The sequence below is a fragment of the Electrophorus electricus genome, chromosome 19, assembly GCF_041902795.1.
Source record: "Electrophorus electricus isolate QZ-2024a chromosome 19, ASM4190279v1, whole genome shotgun sequence".
Classification (NCBI taxonomy): Eukaryota; Metazoa; Chordata; class Actinopteri; order Gymnotiformes; family Gymnotidae; genus Electrophorus; species Electrophorus electricus.
In genome coordinates, this window is record NC_137515.1 from 12,484,148 (window position 1) to 12,506,436 (window position 22,289).

Below are 22,289 nucleotides of genomic sequence, written 5' to 3' on the forward strand. Positions count from 1 at the left end.
AAGGTAGGTCATTCGAGTTTTTAGATATACGACACCACCTTATGGTAGAAGAGTGAAACGCACTCAAATAATAAAGACGAAATCATCTACAACTGATATTGAATCTTGCGGTTTGTCAGGATAATGTTAACATGAAATGAGATTCTTATTGCAGTGATCATGTGAATGTTTAAAGAAAAAAATCTATCAACAAAGAACATGTAAACACAAAATTTCAATAAGTACAGATATCATAGGTAAAATGATACAATGAGCCAAAATGAAATGAAATGTACCAAAAACCCAATTGTTTCAACATTTGAATCATTTTTAATATAGAGTTTACATTGCATAGATATGTAATGCATTAAAACAGGCTGTAGCAACAATTAAGAATAATTCAATTAGATATTAATTAATCAAAATTCTGGGTCTTATTTTAAGATCATCTTTTTAAAATATAATACTGATATCCAATATAGGTTTTAATGGTCATTCATGTGGGAAAAAAACCCTCATACACCAGCCATTTACTAATCTCAGAGTTAATGCACCATGGTGAAAGGGAGAAAAAATTATAGTGAAACAAAATTTTAGGCACATCCTTCAAACATTGAGAACTGACAAGTATGTGTGTGTGTGTGTGTGTGTGTATTATATATACACACACACACATACATACATACATATACATACACACAAACACACACCTCAGCTGAGTTGTAAAATAAAGGATGATGAATTTAATAAACATTGATGCTTTGGCCATTGCAACCATTTTTGGAGAATAAATCAATGGACCAATCTCATATTTGTAAACAGTGTTTCAACACTTCCAATTATCTCTTATTAATTGGTATATGGTCAACTAGAATAAATTAGGAAATTATGTGTACCAAAATAAGCATTCTTGTTCTCCAAATGTTTGTGTTAGTGCTAACAATACTAAATGTAGTACTAATGGAAGTTTATACTAACTAGAGGCAGATCAGGCAGAATTATGAACTACAGACAGGTCTAAGATCTATTTAAAATACCACCAAACTTGGTAATTTAGAAGAGGCTCTAATTACACCGAGTTACTTGAGGTTATCTTTTTTGAATGTTAAAAACAGTCTCAAAAGACTTTGGAGTTCAAGAATCAGATTTTTTCCAGAAATGTTACAGTTACCCATGATTTCATACTTGGTTTACGCATGTGAAATCAGTCCATATTAAAAAAAACTCAGATAATAACTTTCAGAAGAGAGGCATCCCACTGTTTTGAATTGGGTTTTTTTTGCAAGTAAAACATTGTAATAGTTAAAAGCTCTGGGGACAAAACTGTGAAACAATTAAAGCACTGAAAAGACAAATGGCTTCCCAGATATGACAAATGCTTTTTAGTAAATACATGAATAAGTAATTTTGGTCATAGATCTGTGAGACTAATATAGTGAACTTATTTGCTGTCCAAACATCTTTGAGTCTACTGATGCTGATGGATATACTATTGTATATGACTAACAGTAAAACCTTGTCTTAAATGGGGCATCTACATGTATATAATAAGTGAATTTTCAGGACACTGTAACTTATCAAACTTAAGCTATTAAGACCTCTCCCCTTGGAGGGATGTGTGCACATGTTCTGTGATGAGGAGTGTTGCTCCCAGTTGGAAAGCTCTATGCTGTGTAAGACTCTTGTGTGCGATGCAGAGCTTGTGCCTTATAAATTGTTCAGCTCCATTAGAGTCTGGTCCAGTACTTGGTGCATGCCTAGGTTTTCCTCTTTTGCCTGGGCTAGTTTCTCTGGTGGTACAAGGGAACAAAAAGGAAAACGTGAGAAAACAAGGCTATGAATACATCTGGTAAGGAGCAAAAGTCTGGAGCTTTCCACTTGAAATTCTTAACATTTATGACACATCTTGTGATATATACTTAATAAACACAAGAATAACTCAAGGAAAACATACTGATAAATCCAATTTTTGTTAAAATGTTGAAAAATAGAACTTGAATAAGTAGATGGTTGAAGGTAGTTAAAGTTACAATTGGCTTAAATACAGAAGATGGTTTAAATTTGTTGGTCTGCACACATCAGCATAAAGAGAAAGCGGATTCTTGTCTTGAGGATCATCCTTAAAGGAGGTGGGGCTCACTGAGAATGTTCGCTGTGTGACCGAAATGTCAGGTGAGGTTTGGGTTTCACAGGGAACAAAGGAGCAGTCACAGAGGAGTACACCTGTTCCACCCTCTGCTTCAGCCACAATGTCTAGACAGAATTAATAGGACAACAGTCATGGCTGCTTTGAAATGTTTCTAAAATGCTCCTTCAGGTCAAAACAACGTTTTCTTGCATGTTTTTTTGGTACATGTTACTGGAGAATCAATAGGAGAGGAAATGATTGTTGTATTAATATCTATTTACAAGGTGTCAGGAAAAAAAGAGTATAAAAGATATGAAGAGATATGAAAAGATATGACTGAGTGGTCATTTGCAAATGACTATGAAATTTGATGTCATGAAAAGTGCTTGGAATTTGGAAGCCAAATTTAACCTTATAGTTCTTTTTAAGCAGCGTGTCACATGACAACACGCTCGCTATAAAATAATTACTCATCCATCCCAGGTTTTTTTTAAATAAGAGAAAAGGAAAAAGGAGAACACAACTGGTCGAAGAAAAAGCTGGAACTGACCTTTTGTTCAAAATAATTTCTTAAACTATTATTATTTTGTTATCCCACCAGATCTCCCAACTTTACGTGGAAGTAAAATTGAATAACCCTATTTAGAAGTGCAAAACATTTGAATACATTTATGATGAATCTGAAAGAATGTGTTGAAATGGAAAAATAAAGCGGCAGAATGCAGAGAAAAGTTTTTGCCTTTTATTACAGAGGGTGAAAGTGAAAGCACTAGAGACACACAGAACAAATACAACTTGCAGCAGAAGACTAAAAAAGAGGAGTAAACACAGATACCCTAAAAGGTCAGAGACAGCAATAAGAACAGACGAGTAAGGAAAAAGAACACATAGTTCATACCTGCAGGTAAAGCAGGAGAAAAAAAACAAAGGACACAAAAGGACTCCTTGGGGCACGCCATATCAAATTCATTCATTAAGGGACTAAACAGGCGTACCTTTTTTTTTTAAGCATTCTGCTCTGGAATCTGATTTAATGCTTAAACATTCAGGGCTGCAATCTTATCTAATCAGTGGAATGGAAGGCAGGAAATACAAACAACAGCTGATTATGATAATGAGCAAATCTCAGGCGAACCAGATATAAGACGCGCCAAGTAAGAAGAGCTGAAGGGACATGGACATAAAGAAGGCAGAGGTGTGGAGAGACGGAGGAGACAGTGCATCTAGAGAGTAGTCATGTCGTTGAGAGCCAGATCCAGCTCCTCACTGAGGGCTTTGCCCTTCAGTTTCTGAGCATACACCTCATCTGTATTGAATCCCCAGGCACAGTAAGGGAACAGACATACAAGATAGACAAAATAAAAACAGAATGGGAAAAGTACAGCAGGTCAGATAGAGGACAAGTATCTGTACACATTATAACTTCACTTGAAAAGCAAATCGCCATCATTCTAATTATCCAATAAAACTATGGATATGACATTTAGATGTGGGATATGGAATTCAGTCCACATACATGCTCATGCATAATACTAATCTAACCTCACAACACATACTTGCAGTTTAAATGCACAGACGTTATCCTAGGCCAGCTACATAAGCAAACAACATCGGCAAGAAACTTCAAGTTTTTTGTTAGTATTATGTAGCTAGTTATTCCAATCAAAGACAATCCATAAGCGACCAGTTTATCTTCTTTATTTATTAATAGTCAACATCAACTGTTGTGTGATATTTAAATGTTGCTCTTTCAAAGCAAATGGCTTCCAATATTATAAAAATATGAATCTTAACAACTTGACAACCAGTTTGTTCACAGATAACACGAAATCGCTTTAAACCAGCTCACTGCACTGCAAGCAATATTTTTGCTAACATGCCACACGGTTATTTCAAGTGTTTCAAGTGAAGGCGGATATGCTACGAAAAGCATTGAAAAATGAAAATGTAAATGACAAAAAGGTAGAGGACAACACTCCCAAAGGCAGGTAAGTATTAAAGGGTAAAGTCATCACAAAAATGATGTTGGTAAATCAAATAGTTGTAAATGTACCTTCCAAATCATCAATGGTCTTCTCAAGTTTAGCCACAGACCTCTCTGCAAACTCAGCACGAGTCTCAGCCTAAGAAAAAGAGAATTTCTGAAAATCAGCCAACATGAGAGGAGAAAAGGAACACTGATTCTCTCCATCTAAAACGCTGTAGTGCATAACATACGTAGCAGAGTGTTAAATGCTTTACCACACTGCTCACCTCTTTTAGTTTTTCAGTGAGAACTTTGATTTCCTCTTCATATTTGTCTTCTTTTGTAGAGTACTAGAGATCAAAGAATTGTGGAAACATTAAAGATACTAATTACATTGCCTGAGGTATGACAACAATATATTTTCACTGTACAATTTGTGTTGAAATAGAGAAAGTGCAGAGCAGTGATCCAAGAGCAGAGGCAGAGCACGGGGTTCAAATATAACAGCGTGGCACAATCAAATATGAGCTCTTTAATACTAATTTCCTAATGCTTTTATCTGGGGGTTCATGTACTATTTGTGTGTATAAAGTAGTTAAGTGTCATTCTATTTTTGTGCTTTCACACACTTTATTTACTAACAATATTATAAAAACCTGACCACAGATAGCTGTGTGAGCACCATGAAGTCTAATCTACTTCAGAATGTTTTGAATATAAACAAGGCTTTCGTTTCTTCGCTGGGCCGATGATGTTGTGAGCTACGCCTTTTAGCAACGTGCATTAGTAACCATCTTTATTCTTACCCAAACACCTGTGCGCAGGTGTGTGCACTTGTACTCGGCAGTATAATTTGGAGGCCATGTTGGCTTTTTATGGTAACATGGCCAACTGCTGCAGTTTCTCCTACCTTCTCTGCCTGGGCCTCCAAAGACTTCAAGTTGTTGGTGACATTTTTCAACTCTTCCTCAAGGTCACCAGATTTGCTGTGCCATAACAGGAGAGGTTGTGGGGAAAAGAGATGGAAGAAGAGAAGAGAAAAAGGAAGAAAGAGAGAGCACTTTGAGAAGATGTAGAAAGCAAAAGTCTAAGCTAAGGGGACCCCACCCTGAAGAGGGACATCAGGTATTTCTGATAATACCAGCAGACAATGTTGCTTAGCTAAGCTAAGTGCTTAGCTAAAATGCCTTATGAAAAGGACTTTTGAATTCGCAAATTTACACATAGTGTATATTGTACTTTACTGGTCATTTCATACTCAGTTAAAATGTAACGATTAGCTCTATTTAAAGCATTTGATATTTCAGATCCTTTTAACTTATTTTAGTTACATGAAATAATTAAGGGCTTCTGTAAGATTCAGAAAGTCCGTACTAGCAAAAGTGTTTTTTATTTAGGAGTCTTTTTCCTAAGGCTTTAGTGGGGGCCACCTTTGCCAAGTGGATGGTTTACCGATAAGCACTTTGCTGAGAGGGACTGAAAAGAGTGATGGAGGGAGGGAGAAGCCACTTGAAGCACAGCAGTGGAGAATAGCAAAGCAGCAAATAAAGTTAGTGAGCTCCAGCAGCAAAGGAGAGAAAGAGCCAGCATTAGCCACAGAGTGCCCGAAGCAAGGGTAGTTGTGCAGTACCTCTTCCTCCCCGCACATCATGGACTTCAAATTCTGGTCCATGAGTCTAAGCTCCTCCTCCAGCTGCCTGACTCGACTGGGTTAGTCCAACATGAAGGGAATTTGGGGGAGAGCAGGAGATTGGGGGGGGGGGGAGAATCACGAATGTGGTGTGTCCCAGGGTGGGGTGCATTGGTGCATGCATTTGGAAAACAAAGGGAGAGAGAGGACACTTTCTGTGGTTAGTGCACCCTAGAGGTGTTCTTTCACACTTGGATTTGTTTTTCTTAGCACAGAATGGGGTGACTAAAAGAATAGCGTCAGCACACAAACAAGTAGATATAGTAATTATGCTTTTCTTCAGCTGTGTCCAATTCCATATTCTTGGAAGTGATCTAACCATATATATTTAATTTTTCACTGATCATTTCTACTGCCTGTTGCTTTCAATGTCTTTTCAGGCACCACAGAAATGCATATTACTAGGTAAATGTTCATGCATAATTTTAACCAGCAATGTGATTTCGAAAACCACAACAGAGCAAGTATTACACACAGATGAATCGAGTACTGCATACATGATTAGACGTGTACTAGAAATATAAAGACAATTAACCAAAACTGAGATTAGCACTACAAATGTACTAAGATCAAAACACCTATTTAGATTTATTTTTAAAGGCACAGGAGTATATTTGATTCATAAGTGTTTAATAAATCAGTAAAGACAAATGCCTTGATGATTTGAGCCATTAGCTACCAGTTACAACTGTATAGGGTTCTTGCTGTTGACAGTAAAGAATACTCACGCCTCTGCTACTTCGGCACGCTCCTCCGAACGCTCTAGGTCACCTTCAAGAATGACCAGCTTACGAGCCACCTGCAGACAAACACCAAACAACCTCAAACCTCAAAATACACACAGCTGCAAGAACACTTGCGGCTCCAGTTGAAACAATAGAGGCTAATGTATGCCTAATTGCACTTCTACGCCTGTTTAGGACTTGCTGGAGTCACGGAACACACTACACGCAATACAGAGCAAATGTGTGAAGGATATAATGACAACACCACAATAAGATAGAATTTCATAATCAAGTTCCTGAAGTTTCACTGCACTGTACTTTTTTGTGCTTTCCCTACTCTAATTCCACTCCTGAAACTTTGAAGCCTTCCTTTGTCACTTGATCAGTAAGTACACACTCTCAACAGCCACTTTACTAGAAACACAAAGTCTGTAGTCCTATTAGTTGCCATGCAGTTTGTCATTCACCTTTTCAGTAAAGGATCATTTCTGACAAAAGGACATCTGAGGCAGGGCATTTTTCAGTGACGACTCGAAATCCAGCAGTAGACCTGACACATGTAAAAATGCCCACAACTGTGCCACTGTCATGTTAATATTAATGTTCATGTGAACAAATGGCTAAATAATATCTTGTCAGTAGTGGTCTAGGTTCAATGAAAGCCTTAATGTTCTTAAACAGAGTGAACCCTGTTAGCTTAATCAGTTGGTTGGCAGTAGGAGGGCACACACCATCTATAAGTGCCCCAAGCACTTACCATGTCTAAACACAATACAATAATTAAGCCTATAGCAGTGGCCATAGAGATGGGGCTCTAACTGGAACGTTTAACTAGAAATTGAATTTGATATTTAACTACAGGTGTAACTGTTAACTTTCAGTGTGACTTCTCTCAGATAGTCGTGCATTTCAAATGCCATTTGCTTAGATTGTGCTGTAAGAATTAATGTGATGATAATATGTAAAGAGAACTAAGAAAACAATGTGAATTATATTTTTGATATTTTAAAAATACATTTCAATAATCCTCAGAGGAGCTGTCCAAACTTTTTTAGTAAAGAGATGCTTGGGAGATCCTCAAACTTTTCATTTCTTTTCTTTCAACAAACTTTCAGATAGCAATTGAGCTGATATCTCTTCAGATCTATAAAAAAGAAAAGAGGTTAATAGTGTTGAACCCAGTACGGAACCCTGGGTTACACACCTCCTCATATTTGCGGTCAGCCTCTTCAGCAATGTGTTTGGCCTCCTTCAGCTGCATCTCCTGGAGCTCCATCTTCTCCTCATCTTTCGTTGCTCTGTTCTCTATGACCTTCATTCCTCTGTGGACCAATATAAGCCAAAAAAGGTGTGGTTAGTAGAATTTATCGTAGTCTTTTCCAGCACTGCCGTCTTAGATCAGGCTCTTGCTCTGTCCAGTCTTCATCACAGCTGGGCCAGATAATTACCACCAGGACTGGATCATTCTGCCTCCCATTAGACACATCCTGTGCTGGAAATCTCTCATTTATTTTATGGAAGGTCACACTGAGAAGGTCTAACGGAAACAGGCACACAATCACCAAAGTTCACTGGGACATGTGTGCCTACTCATGCGCGTTCATTAAATGTTGAATTGAAGTAACCTCTCGCTCTCATCTGCAGCTTTCTCTGCTTCCTCCAGTTTCTGCAGAGCGGTGGCCAGCCTCTCCTGGGCCCTGTCCAACTCTTCCTCAACCAGCTGGATACGTCTGTTCAGGGAGGCCACCTCAGCCTCTGCCTACAAGAACAGCACAGCCAATGGTCAATCAGACTTAGCCACAATTCACAGAATACATGCTGAATTTTGTGCTGAGCAGCCAACGATGGCACTGCAATATGACAAGAATATGATTTATCTTCCTGTCATTTAACTTAAAACTGCTTTTCTGGCTGAACTAGTGTTATAAACCCAAAACTATTAATCTGAATGGTTAAAAAATACAGCTGTTTTCCAAAAGCTTTTCCCCCAGAATAGAGCTGACCTTTGAATGCTACCAAAGCAAATAATATATCTTTACTTAGACATACATCTTGGGAAACCAGAGGTGATATATCAGCAGAAATCCCTCTCATGGGACACTGAAGGCCATTTTCTTTGGATATTTTTATTTACTTTTCAAATAAACATCAAAATGCAAAGTTCATTTGCCCCAGAGAGGAGAACGCCAGCCCCCACTTGTCAAAACAGAAGGTCAAAAAAGCAGTTATGTTGTTTATCTTAAGTTCTATGTGCTTGGGACTTTCATGGGTAATTCCGTTGTAAGTGTCTTTTGCTAAACAGGGAAAGAGTAGGCAGGCTATATGGAAATTAATGGACAAGTAACTTAACTAGCACGCTGGAGTTGCTTTGCATTGTCAGACTGGAGACAACATTTCAAAGGCTTATGTCCACTGGGAGTTGAAGATACATTCTACAGTGGTTGTGTTAAGGCCACTGTCTTGGTTGCAAAGACACCACATGTAATGTGAATCTAAAACAATCTTTCCTTGTGAGCCCCATAAAAAGGAATGCTGCTTTCTCTCATGGACTTTAACAGCCAACAATTTACTCATCTGACAGCTTCTTACAATACCAGCTAAATTCAGACTACTAATTAAGCAATGATATATCTTTTTAAAGGAAGACAAACATAATAATATTCCTATATCATGTCTGTGCTGAATATGATGCAGTATCCAAGTCTTTACACATATATTTTTTTCTTGTTATTTTCACTAGGTGCCTTTGTAGCTTCTTTGATTAAAAAAAAAAAAAAGTGCTCTATTAATCTATTACCAGTTAGTGCTAGTAACAGCGGTAGTTATAATTTCAAGTCTTTGTTTTAGATCCTGGCCATCACAGAATTCACATTAAAACCTCACCACCATGGGGTATTAACTGAAGGTCAAAACAATGGTGATACCTCTCTAATGCAAACACTGTATTCCTATTTATTACTGTAACTGTATATTAAAGTGTACACTACATTTCTGCATTTGCTGAAATCCCTTCACGTGGTCTTCCGCTCCAGGTGTGTACACATGAAGCAGCAGTTCCAGGGGGAGATGCAGACTGATGAGTGAGGTGATTGGAGTACCGCACTTACATTCCAGCATTCCAAGTCTCCCACTAAGCCAGATGCCACGGTCCCAGCAGCACAAAAGAGCTAGTCTTCTTCACTCCACAACACAAAATTCTCTCAAACTGAGCCAATTCCAGTCAACTTCAGCAGGGCTGCTATGGAATTCCACACATGGCATCCCAAATATTTTCAATAGCTAAAAATGAACAATTCACATTAAGATCACTCTCATGAATTGATTAACTGGTGAAAATGCAACTAATAAAACAACAATTCAATGGGCCTCAAAGACAGCCTCATACATACAGCCTCAAAGAGAAAAGAGCTATTTACTGTTATCTCTTTACCAAAGTACATTTGCAAACAATATACATGCATAACTCATTTGTCTTGTGCTCTTGTAATGATATTGTGTTAGAGGAAATGCACTTTCATACTTTATTCCTGGCTGCTGGATATTACTAGTACTTGCTTACTGCCAACAAATGCCTCATGAAATCCTTGACTGAGTAACAAAGAAACCTTTACCGACAATTACTCTGACAATTATTCTGACAATTACTCTGACAGTCTTCCCGAGTTACATCTGCCGATATATTGTCTATGGCAATGACAGGCAACAGGTGTCTGACATAAAAGATGAGAAGCTTGGGTGATCTCAAGGTCTTTTTGCAATGGGCACTGAAAAGAACAGGAAATTATTAACTGTCTGCTTTCTGGGAGAAGAGCCAGGTTGACTAAGGAAGTGGAACCAGGTCGACCAAACAGTCGAGTTCTATCTGGGTCAAACTGCTATGGTTACTATCACAGCAAGACTTTAGACTATAAAAGGTCTAAAATTTGCTGTTTTTTTCTTGGTGGGTCAAAATGATAAAGAATCATAGAGTACATTTGTGAAAGAGAGGACTAATTCGATCACAGTATATACCAGGCTGTATCTGTGGCACCAGAATCTGAGAACATGAACCTACCAAGGTTACACCATTTTACCTTCCCATATTTCCAGTTCACATATAATTGCTCTCATAGGTATTATCAAACTTTCTAATTAATTAATAAGAGCTCAAAATAAGAGAAATAATATTGACATTAACATTGATTAATGATTATGGTCAAAATTCACCTATGAGCAGAGTTAACTTTTCAAAATTTGTCAAAAAGGTGTCAGTGGTCACCAACTTATAAACTGAGGAGCATTGTTTTAATTATGATTGTGTGTTCAATGTTCCTGTTCTTAATTTTACCCCCTTGACTAGAACATAAGACAAAACCCAGCAGTCCCGTATTTCAAGTTTAGAGATCTCATACTGTTCCCTGTTCCATGATGGGGAAAACCTGCCTGTGGTAAAATCACTATAGCAACATCGTAACTGTATCTTCTCTTCGTGCGTCAAAATCTATCCTATGAAACGAACAACATTTACAATGCAATTAACCAAAGCAATGCCAAATTTTACACTCTTACATGTCAGAGGACCTAAACTTTCAAAATCCAAAGTAAATCTAAACGGTCAGGCTACAGTTCTGTAGGTTGTACGTAGGTTACACGGGCTCCTACAGAAACCATCTCACCCTTTCCCTCGCATGCCTCTCGAGGTCCACTTCCCTTTGAAGTGCTTCTGCACGATCTTCGGCATCATCGGCTTGTTGTTGCAATGCCTGAATTTTCCTTTTAACAGCTTCGATGGACGTTACTCCAGCCATTACAAATAACCGAGTCCTGGCACCGATTAGTCTTTGAAGTATTTATCGCGAGCTTTCAGCACTAAGATATCTTATGCACAAAAGATACCCTAAATTACCAAAAGCACGAAATAAAACTAATAGTCAATACACGATGTTTCTGTGAGAGCTAAAAGAATGTCATCTAATGTTTCAGAGGCTTGTCTCCTAAAGGCGCCCTGCACAAATATTAAACTCGAGGTGAGAATTGTCTTGTAGAAGGTGCGTGTCGCAACGTCGCCGTGACTCCTCCCCTCGCCTATCTAAGATGACGTCATAAGTCACAGGCCGCTCACGTTTTAAATAAGTGGCCTAGTTTTAGTACATCAAATATTTCACGGGTTCATATGAAATACGGACGGTATATCGTGATGTAGTTAAGATTATGTATTAGCCTACTTCGTAGATCGCGTGTAGTTTTTGCGAGAGCTAGAGGGGGAAAAATAAATGATGACAAAAACTATACACCGTGACGTATACTGTGCGAAACAATACAAGAGGTTAGATCTGACCACATTATGGCTATACAGGAATAACCGAAACACGTAACCTATTCTTTATATTCATTACAGAAAACATAGACTTAATTTGTCACACAATTACGATTACAGCCCCTTATAAGAACTGTTAGATGTGGTAAGTTTATCACCAGCGTAATATCGCGTAATTGTGATTGCAACACAGCACGTAATGACTGCTGTCCCACATTTCAGTGACTCACTAAAAAGTATCCTGGACTTTTCTAAACATAAGCATTCTAACCTAGAGAAGAATTATAACTTATTGACGCATGCCTGAGCTCTTCTGGTGTCTGGAAAGGCACACTAATTGTGAAGTGGTGAGCTGGAAAACATTACTTCAGATCCCTATAAACAAATGGCTGCATTCTTTCAATTCCTTTCCTTCTTTGGTCACATAATAATAATACAAAGTCTCACTGGGCATAGTCATCATTCTCACCCAAAAGGTCAAAGAATCTGATAAATTAGTAAGACTTTTCTTCATCTGTGACGCTTTTGTGTGAAAGATAAGAAGATGGGGGGGGGGGGGGGGGGTTGGGTTATTTTTTGTTGCATTTTTGTCATGCTAAAGGTTTGCATACTTTGCGTCCTGAATTAATATATCTGGTCAAAAACCTTTAGATGCTTCAGCGTTACAACCATTTGATTCTAATGACCACTCTAGTTCTATATATTAGACAATATTGGGTATTACGTCTTGCATAAACAACTAGCATTAGATTTAATATTATAAAGTAAATCGATGTTTTTAAGATTCACCAAAAAATATAAATATGGCAGTATTCATGTCAGTCAGCATTATGCAAGCAGCATAATGATGATTAGGTTTTATTTACTTCTGGTAACATCTGCAGTAGAGTAGAATGAAACCGTTCTTTAAATGCACTTAAACAGTCTGAGGAAAAGTCAGCGCAGACCTTATCCCCCAGTCTGCCTCAGGTAGACTCCCAGGTAGTTCACACCCTTTTTGTTTTGAACAATTTACTAATAAAAACATATGTTTTGCTGTAATAAAATAGTTATGAACCACATTCTGTAATTTGTAGCAGAGTCTATGCTAAGTGAGAATTTAAACACCAAAATATAACAAAACGTATTTTTGTTATTGTCAATAAAATGTTTTGAGATATTTTTCTCTATCCTGGTCGTTTGCACATGAACTTATATTTGAATGTTGCGTATGTACAAATGGTCAGACAAACACCCATGTGTTTAATAGCTAAACACCAGCTATGCCATTAGAAGAGTAATATTTTACTGATATCCAACATATGCGCCATTTCACAAGATGTATTTCTCTGTGATGCTCAGCTCTGTGATGCTCAGTATTTGGGTTATACTGTGCAACCTTTAATTTTTTGGCATTTTGCCAGTAGGTCTAGCCATCTTAATTTTGTTAGGTTATTTTTGCTTATTCTGCTAGCTCATGGATAGCTGAGCATCTTTACATCTCACCATAATGTCATATTTATTATTTGCTAAAATACCGTTCTCTTCTTATCCTGGAAACCTGACAGTTCTTAAGTGCTTACAAAACATGACAGTTCTTAAGTGTTCACAAAAATGTTGAAGATGCTTCAAAGGAGGCACAGGTCACACCTGGCCTGTTTTCCTCTTTCCCGCCATAACTACTTTAGAGTCACCATAAGTAAAGTTATTGATATAAAAGTCTGAAGATAGCTATTCTGTAGGGGAATGGGAGACAATCACATGGGCCAGGCTCAAAAAGACGCTATTTCCCCTCGATGATTAAAACACATGGTATTTGTATGGAGGTGCTGACAGCTTTTATGAAGTGTTTACAGAATGTGATGGAGAGGAGCGGTTGCCACTTTCTCCTGTGCAGTTGTTGATCGCGAGACTCCTGCTCAGTTGTTCCTGGCAGGGTTTAATGTAATGGAAAGAAGAGGAGCACCAGCCTAAATAAGTGACTGATGGGCACAGACCGCAATGATAGGAGGCAATACTCTTTGCGACCGCATAGGGGAGACAGAGAAAACATCTGAGATCAGAGCAGTAATTTGTAGCTAGGCAAAAGTAGCAGTTCATATTTCATGGGGTGTGACCACCATTTTGGCAATGAAAATATGTTTAAAATGTGGTGTTGAAATGATCAGTGGTTTATTAAGTAAACCCGGTGCCACCAAGTCTCAAAAGAGTCTCAGGCTGGTTTAGAAATGAGTGAAAAGGGTGCAGTTTCTAACAGCCATGAACTTACCTAAAGTTTTGACACACGGCACAGTTTTGAGTAGTGTGAAGGTCATTCACTCTGATTAGAGTGTGCAAGCATGTGTGAGGGTGAGTAAGTGTGTGTGTTACTCTGAGTTATGTCACTTACGTCTGCGGCCTTCTTCTCGGCCTGTTCGAGCTTTTCTTGGGCATCTTTTAGTGATTCTGAGTATTTGTCCAACTCGTCCTCCACTCCCTTCAGTTTCTTCTGCAGACCCTGCAGCTCCTCTTCCAGCTGAAACACACACACAAACATACATTAGTATTCTGCAACAGTCAGTCGATCAAGCAGTGAACTGTTTGTGATCAAGCAGTTGTTTTGAACAAAGTTCAAAATAACAACAACCTTTTATTTAATTACCAGCCTGTTTTGTAACTGTCTTTGTACATTTTTTTATATAATATAAAATATTTAACAAAATATAAATCAAAACATACAATATACAATGGATATGTGACAGTTGACCATAACAAGCCAGAGCATTCTTAGATTCTTAGCTGCTTGTTCATCTATTTTTTTTTTACAACAATGTCAGAAGATACAGATCTTTAAAGGTAGCATGATAAAGGGTGTGTGAAGGCTAGCCTACCCCAAGCTAGAGGTATTAATGGTGTTCTGCTGAAGGTCAGGCAGGCTGGAGATGGCGTGTGGGTGGTATGGGGACAGGATTATAAAGGGAACTTAGCCCCAGGCTCCATGCTGAAGGCCTTTACCCGGCTTGCAGCTGATGATGTTCATTCTCCCCTTTCAACAGACATTAAATGAACACCCCCCCTACCCACCCACCCAGTGCAACCTGCATTATCGAGAAGCCAAGCAGGTGGCGTCAAACACATAGCTAGCTCTTTAAAAACTAGCTTCTATTTATTGTGTTCTTCTTATCCCTAGGGAGGGCCCACTGCTGTATATGGCAACAGAGACCACAACTCTGGCAATGGAAATAGACCACGATTCATATGCAGCCATGATTAAAGCTTCCTAGGAGCTAGTGAAATAGCCCTTCTCAGGCATTCCGTGATGGACCAAAACTAGTGACTCTGATGTGGAAGGAGCCCTGGCTTTCCCATTATAAGAGGTTAGGCCTGAAGCCATCATGGACCAGTATAGCCCTAAGTTTAACCTGCTTAAGTCAAACTGGCGGCCAGGATGACCGGAGCTTTTTTAAGCATGACCTGCTACTCCACCTCTTCTCACTTGGGGGGGGGGGCATACAATAGGCCATAAGCCAGAAATTAAAAAAAAAAAAAAGACTATAAAAAGACCATTGTGAGTGACAGAGCCAGAGATGCTGGTGTGAACACTATGCGCTTATGATAGCGTTTTTACATTACATTAGCCCTGACTCTGCCTGTCTTTGGGCACCTGCTACATGTGGCACAGCAACTTGGCCCTCGTGTGGGATCTGAGCCTCTTTCATCCAAACACTGGACGACGGCTAAAGGACTGTGTGGTTGGGCTGGGTGACATCTGACCCCACACACAGCCTCGATCCCGAGAAACAAGGGCAACAGCTCCAAGAAGGCAGCGTGACCCAAAACTAAATATGATCCCAAGGATGCTGGGACCAAAGGCCTCTAAGCATGAGCCTCAGCGGATGAATTAAAGAGCAATCTGTTTTTAAAAAAAATATTTTGTCTTATCCTTTAAATGTCCTAAAATGGCTTGTTGGATTAAACTAACAAAATAAAGAGAAGTACAAATCAGGCTCTGTAATGTTGTGATCTGACATTAAATAAGTGGATATTTGCTGGTAGACATTGTATTTCACAGACAGACAAGCGCTGGAAAATGTTCAAGGACGCATGCTTCTGTGTGCAGATAGCGTTCCTTACATAAAAGCGAAGGGAATATTCAACGTAAATCATCAGTCTCTAAGGACTTAAGTGCCTCTTAGAGAAAGGGAATATCTAAAAATCAGAAGCACATAATACTGTCTGTCAACTTACAAAACCTGACAAAGGAAATAAAAGGTGATCATTTGGCCAGCATCTTTTCTCAGTGTTGAGCTGAAACGAAGCCCTCACTCCATGAGCATGCTCTGGCCCAAACCTCATAGAACCGTCTGCGGTCTCGGAAAGGCTATGGAATGACATAAGGGGAAGGAATGAGAGAAAGGCATTCTTCATGGAGCTGTGCGAGTGATCCAAAGCCAGGACTTGCTCTTTGCATAGGAGAGGAACGAAAACAAAAACGGAGCTCCACCGCGTTCCGACTAGCCGAGAGGCGCAAAAGTTGTGAAAGGAGGGAGGAGTAACAGCCTTAGTGAGAGGAACACAGAAACCATAATTGGCCAGAAAGCCTCGTCATCAGAAATGACTTTGAGGAAAATATTTCACTGATCTCCCTCATGTCATTCTTTTGGGGTATCGACAGGCTCTGTGACAGAAGACATAATGTAATATAACATTACTGCATTGCACTTTGAGTTTAATCAAGGGCAATGATTGGTTATCTCATTAGCTTCCAGGTGTAAGTGAAGATTTCTGGTTTTGCCTTTGGTTGCTGGGGACAGTTCAAATGTGAATTTTTCATATTTCTTAATTTGTTAAATTACTAAGAATGTCACTCAAGTCTGCTGTTGGGTCACTCAACCGTGGAAAGTGTGTTGTAGAATTGAACATTCACATATATATATATATTCACACACACACACACACACACACACACACACACACACACACATATATATACATACATACATACACTTCTGTACTGGGTGAACTCTGCATCTGCTATTTATATATGGAATAAAACTGCACAATAATAATAATAGCTATGTTTCTGATAGTATGCGTAATGATGCACTAAAAGCAGTGAACTGGGCCTCACTTGATGCTGCGCTGTGATGTCATAAAATCTCTCTTATTTACCCATACCGATACTACAGTTGTTAATTTTACCTTTAGTTTGTTTTAATGAATACTTTTCTAAAAATCAGCATCCAATGAAAACTATTTTATTTTGCACAACTCTAACTTGTTAGTATTCAATTCATAACATAACCCACCAATAGCTAAAACTTGTGTTTATTGTTTTATGTTTAGCTTTTTTGTTCAAATACGTGAAGGAACAGGCTACACTTTTACATTTTATACAGTCGTGGGTGTGTCAGTAAAGCTGTGCCACAGAATGGGTGGCATGTTTATTCTGTAATTCTAATTTCCCCATCTCATTTCATGAATAATATTTAACGTCTAGTTAATACTGAATAATTGTCAAAAGATAATCCTATGTGCTCTGAAACATTTTAAATGACTCATTTTAAGTTCATCACGTCAACTCCAATACCTGTTTGCATTTGTCCTCCGCTCCCTTCTTGTCTATTTCTGCCTGCTCAGCCCGGTCTATAGCATTTTCTTTATCCAGTTTCAGCATCTGCATTTTCTTCTTGATGGCCTCCATGGTTGGTTCGTTGGGGTTTTCCTATTCGATGAGAAGTCGGACGACCTGGTGACACTCTCGGAGTCCTGGACAGACGCAGAGGACTGATGCGAACAGCTCCAAACGCTCCAGGAGAGTGAAACACCAACGGCTAACTGGACTGGATAGTGGGCGAGGCAAGAATCCTCTCCAAAAGACCACAAGACTTTTTTTGGAGTTCTCTAGAGTTACTCGGCGAATGAGTGACGATAGGGTTTTGTCCATCTTTGGGAGGCTCTGTTTTTTTTGACCACAGTGTCCCAATCGGAGTGGAATGACTTGTGTATCTCTGTGTGCACGGAGTTACAAGATGTGTTACGTGTAGAAACTGGGGAAATGACCTTAGTATATGACAAATACTAGGCTACTGGTCCCCCCCCACCCCCCATGTCATTAAGTCACATTAAACATTCACTTTCGAGCAGGGAAACAAACATTTTATTTACAACGTTGTGGCTTTAAAGTAGTTTCTTCAGATAAGATTCACGATCGGTAACCGCTTTTCAACGCAGCTCACACTTAAGTTTTCATTAGTTGGAAGTGGTAAGAGGTGGGAGAAAAAAAGCTAAAACGGCAACTCACGCTCTACTTCGTATTGGAAAGTTTACACGGTTTTGATGAGGTAATCTTAAATGTGGCGTCGACTGTGTTTTATCACAGGGGTGCAGTGCCTCACAGCATAACGTAAAGCCATAAGGAATCACTGCAAGTCAATGTCTATACTAGATCAGCACACAGGCCTTCAGACAATAATGTACGGGTCATGTTCTCCGAAGAAGAAAACTAGGTGGTGGTGGTCCAGGCAGCTCCTGGTTGTCTCTTTTTTAACTTCTCTTTTCCCAAATGCTGTAACAAACAAACAAAAACAACCAAACGAAAAACAACAAAGGCAACAAGAAATCTTTGGAAAAGAGTGAATTTATATGATTTTGTTAAGTTAGACAGAATTAAGTGCACTTAAAATGGGAGAATGTTAACAGTTATGTATACACTTACATACACATGCAGGCACCTTCATATTCATTGAATGTAACGTAACTCATGAATATACCTGGCTATTTCAATTTCTGTGCCATTACTAACCAAATACAGATTAAGATTTCATTATGCCTTCAGTATATTCTCAAATTATTCTGCAGATGACAGATCTATCTTAACTTTCGGTCCAGGCTACTCTTAGTTATTGTATACTATCAGTTAACGCAATTGTCATACAGGGAATTCATAACGTCTGTAGCACCAGATTATTCAATAACGCATGAACCGAAACAAAAATATTAAACAAAAATATGGCTTTTATACTCCACAACAGACAAAAAAAACCAAACAAAAAACCAAAAACAAACAAACAAAAAACTGACAATTGCCAGTAGGCTTAACTTTTCATATAAACAAAACACTGACAAAATGTGTATTAACATATAAATTTAATAGAAGATACCATTTCAAAGACATTTTCATAGCTTTATTCTTCTATTCTTTTTTAAAAATGATATGTTTTCTCTCTATGAATTGCTTCATCACAAAGGTAATCATTGCACTGCTGGTCCAATTGCCACAAATATGCAGTGAATTGTTCTTGGCTGAGTGGCTGAAGAGGCCTCACAACCTGCTCATTCAAACCGCATCTTCTTTGGAAGCTGACCAGATGTCACAAACACTGTTTCAAACATCCCTCCGTCACCCACTGACACGGTCAAAGTTTCTTTTACACTTCAATTTGGTCAATCCAGGGGACCGCAAGATTTATAGCTGCATATCTCCTGCATCTTTGTGGAGTGGCAGCCCCTTACCCAGAAGCCACCTACCTTTACACATCTAGTTACACAGCTCTCAAAAAAATACCGTTCTCCGACACAGTCTCAGGTGAGCCAGTGGCTGATGTGTGAAAGGAGTAATAAAAATGGACAATAAGTGTTGTTGCAGCATGGACCCATGCATTTTAGATACCTCGAACTAAACTAAACAATCTACTGCTAACTTAAATCACACTGCTCTATGAAAAGCGCAGTTATTTGCATATGCTGGGACAAAAAGAGTAGCAATGGTGATGCTCATTATAAGGACAAATAAACAAAGAAAGAAATCAACAGCTTAAAATAGACAACCTGATATACCGTTCACTTTTTTACCCATTGCATCTTTAATTATTAAAGCCCGAATGTTGCTCCTGCAAGCGTGTGAGCCTGTGATCGTAGCCAGCCTTGAACAGAAAAGCACTCAGGCCCAGCTGCCCTGAGTGGCAGGTTCGTGTGTGTGTGTGTGTGTGTGTGTGTGTTCCGTGCATGCAGGGTTATAAGGTAAGGTTAGGGGTGGACGGGGGTGTCTACAGGCCCTCACTGCTCCTGGCCGTCCTCCCTCAGCTCTGAGGGCAGGAACTTGTACTGCTGCTGGCGGATCTGGGCCAGCTTCCTCCTGGCTTCATCCAGCTCCCGCTCCTTCCTCAGCATCTCCTCCTGAGCGGCGATGATCTGGACACACACACACACACACACACACACACACACACACACACACACAGTAAGCACACAATCTTGCGCACCAAATTGCAAAGGAACTTCCTAGGGTTCATGAAAATGACATGACATTGATCGGCCTGCTCTGAGATGCCAGTTGCTGGCAGTCTGAGTACAAGCAACCTTCACCAGTTGGCATGGCCTCACCTGAGCGATGCCGCCCACCATCCTACTCTTCACCATCACGGCCTGGTCGTCCTGGGCCTCAAACGCAGCCTTCTGTGCCGCCTTCACCAGGTTGTCTGAAGCCTTCTTCACAGCATTGCCGGCAGCCTAGAGAAACAACACGGAGTGTCTCAGAGATTTAAACCCTTCACAGCAACACTGATCTCATACAATCTCCATTAATCCCATTATGCTTATGACACTGAATACTGGGAGCACACATTTAATCTCGCACACTATTGGTTACTATTAGTTACCATATAAAAAGGACAGTTTCTGGCTTTAAATGAAATCATGAACTCCAGATATCCTTAACACTGAAATGAACTACAGATCAGTCTGGTCACAGTCTAGTGTTAAAAGTTTGGTAACATTAGCTAGGCCAGTGCAGAAATCAAGGCCCCCGTCGGCACTCATCCACAACCTGCGTGAGAGGAGAATGCAAGGCTCCTGAAGTTTCTGTGATGAACCCCAACACTGCTTCTGCACGGACTCTCCAAATGACTTTAAAAGGCAACTGAGCCGAAGACGGGGAGGGAACAGCCCGCCATCCATGATTCACTCAAAACAAAACACACGTCTCTGTGACTCCTCTACAGCCTGTCCTCATGTACTTCTTTTTTCTTCATTTTGCCTTTTGAGGCAGTGAGGGAAGTCAGGGGAAAAGGCTTCACAACCCAGCCCACTGTGGTCTGCCAGGACACGTGATTTATTCCCACACACAGCATGCCAGGGTTCTCTACTGCCTGGTGCAGGCCATAACGCCCGCCTGGAAGGAAAACCAGCATTCCTCACACAGACAATGGCACTGCTCTTGACAAAATCGCAATTCTTTTTTTTTTTTTGGGGGGGGGGGATACCATCAGTCATTTCAGATGCCCAAATTATTGGTACATGTCAACGGAGCTCTAACCCAAGCCAGAGTAAGTTTGCTACAGCTGAGGACAAGGATCCCAACTACATTTTTACCCCCAGAGTTTATTTTAGTGGTGGAATGGCAAACTGGGAACATACACCAGCAAGCTTTAAAAGTTCAACCTGAAATTCTTGACAAATATGAATCTCACTGAAAAACCATCAATTTCAACAAGAAACATGTTTCCTTGTGCTCTTTTCACAATGATTTTCTCAGCTTTTTGACCAACAATTACCACTGAATTAAGGAGTGCCATGACCCACGACTTGCTCTCAAAAGACCTGACCCAAGTCCTGCTTGTGACACAGAGGGACTTCTCATCTGTTTATTCTCTCCAGTGAATATTTGCAAGAGCTCTGCCAAGGATGACAAAATGTTAATAAAACAAGACACAAGTGAACTGACAAAGGTAGTATGTGTATTCAAAGCTAACCTCTACTTCTCAAGTTCTTCAATTTCACAAGTTTCAAAGTTTATCCACTATTTCATCCTGACAGCAACTTGTCTCTCAAACTTTTTCTACCCCACTGTGAAGGGTCAAAAGGGTTAAATAAAAATACTTCTTAACTGGACGAACTGAATAAATAGTTTCTCAGGATTTACATGCATTTGGCATCTGGAGAGTCTTCTTATCATCTACACCATGTTTCTATGCAGAAACAATAAAAAACAAACAAACAAACAAAACAAAACCAGCATCTATTACTCTAATAGGCTTCACATGAGATGCTGGCACTTATGTAACTAACATATATGGTCTAAAGAGACCTGGGATCATGGTACTAGGTTATCCTTGGGCTACAGGTTTTCAGCACTTTGCAGCAGGATATTACTAGAAAGCAGCGTTTTGTTTTTTTTTCCCCCCAGTGTCCTGGCGACTATGGCGCATCAGGTGAGGAGGACGTTTGACTGACCTGTGAGGGGTAGGAACCTAGAACAGCTGTTGCCACTGCCCTTCACAAAGCTAAGCCTCTGCTGATTGGAGAAGAGAACTTGAGACACCATGGAACCAGATCTTTTCAGTTCGCATATATTCCAAATGAAGTGCCAGAATCTTAAATGGATAGGTATATTTGCAGAACCTTAACGAGCTCAATAATTATATTAGTGGTGATGGAGGCAGGGAAGGGTAATGTATGGTTGTAGGCTGGAAATAAATGAGGACCAATTGCCAGTAATCTACAGTATTTGCTTTTAGACACTTAAGTAAAAGGCTACGATGCCAGTA

The 22,289-nt window shown here is 39.6% G+C and overlaps 2 protein-coding genes across 16 annotated transcripts in view; both read right to left on the reverse strand.

Moving 5' to 3' along the window:
- Positions 1–286: 286 nt before the first annotated feature.
- tpm2 (tropomyosin 2 (beta)) lies at positions 287–17,606 on the reverse strand. Of its 8 annotated transcripts, none has more exons than XM_081701941.1 (9): positions 17,333–17,606; positions 14,153–14,278; positions 8,114–8,247; positions 7,693–7,810; positions 6,492–6,562; positions 5,704–5,779; positions 4,361–4,423; positions 4,161–4,230; positions 287–1,769 (listed from the first exon to the last, which is right to left on the reverse strand). In XM_081701941.1, the coding sequence occupies exons 1-9, from the start codon at positions 17,444–17,446 to the stop codon at positions 1,687–1,689; spliced, it is 855 nt and encodes a 284-aa protein (XP_081558067.1). In that variant the 5' UTR covers positions 17,447–17,606; the 3' UTR covers positions 287–1,686. The 8 variants fall into 8 exon arrangements, with proteins under 8 accessions (XP_081558067.1, XP_026864799.1, XP_081558071.1 ...); XM_027008998.3 differs by lacking the exon at positions 5,704–5,779 and adding an exon at positions 4,984–5,059 and having other exon boundaries at positions 17,333–17,602; XM_081701940.1 differs by lacking the exon at positions 287–1,769 and adding an exon at positions 2,836–3,413 and having other exon boundaries at positions 17,333–17,603.
- Positions 17,607–18,366: 760 nt separating this feature from the next.
- The window catches only part of tln1 (talin 1), a 62,703-nt gene continuing 58,780 nt past the window's right edge, over positions 18,367–22,289 (reverse strand). For all 8 annotated transcript variants that reach the window (XM_081701938.1, XM_081701939.1, XM_081701932.1 and 5 more), the window contains 2 exons: positions 20,128–20,253; positions 18,367–19,935 (listed from right to left, as the gene is read on the reverse strand). In XM_081701938.1, the coding sequence (XP_081558064.1) occupies positions 19,801–19,935; positions 20,128–20,253 (261 nt within the window). In that variant the 3' untranslated portion in view covers positions 18,367–19,800. The remainder of the gene's footprint in view (positions 19,936–20,127; positions 20,254–22,289) is intronic.

What these genes read in the sequence shown, in the direction of transcription:
- tpm2 (XM_081701941.1), bottom strand. Translation starts at nt 17,446, where the DNA reads ATGGAGGCCATCAAGAAGAAAATGCAGATGCTGAAACTGGATAAAGAA. An exon ending in CCGAGAAGAAGGCCGCAGAC is followed by an intron (nt 8,248 to 14,152) that starts GTAAGTGACATA and finishes CTGTTCTTGTAG; the next exon opens with GCAGAGGCTGAGGTGGCCTC. An exon ending in CTGACCGCAAATATGAGGAG is followed by an intron (nt 6,563 to 7,692) that starts GTGTGTAACCCA and finishes GTTTGTCTGCAG; the next exon opens with GTGGCTCGTAAGCTGGTCAT.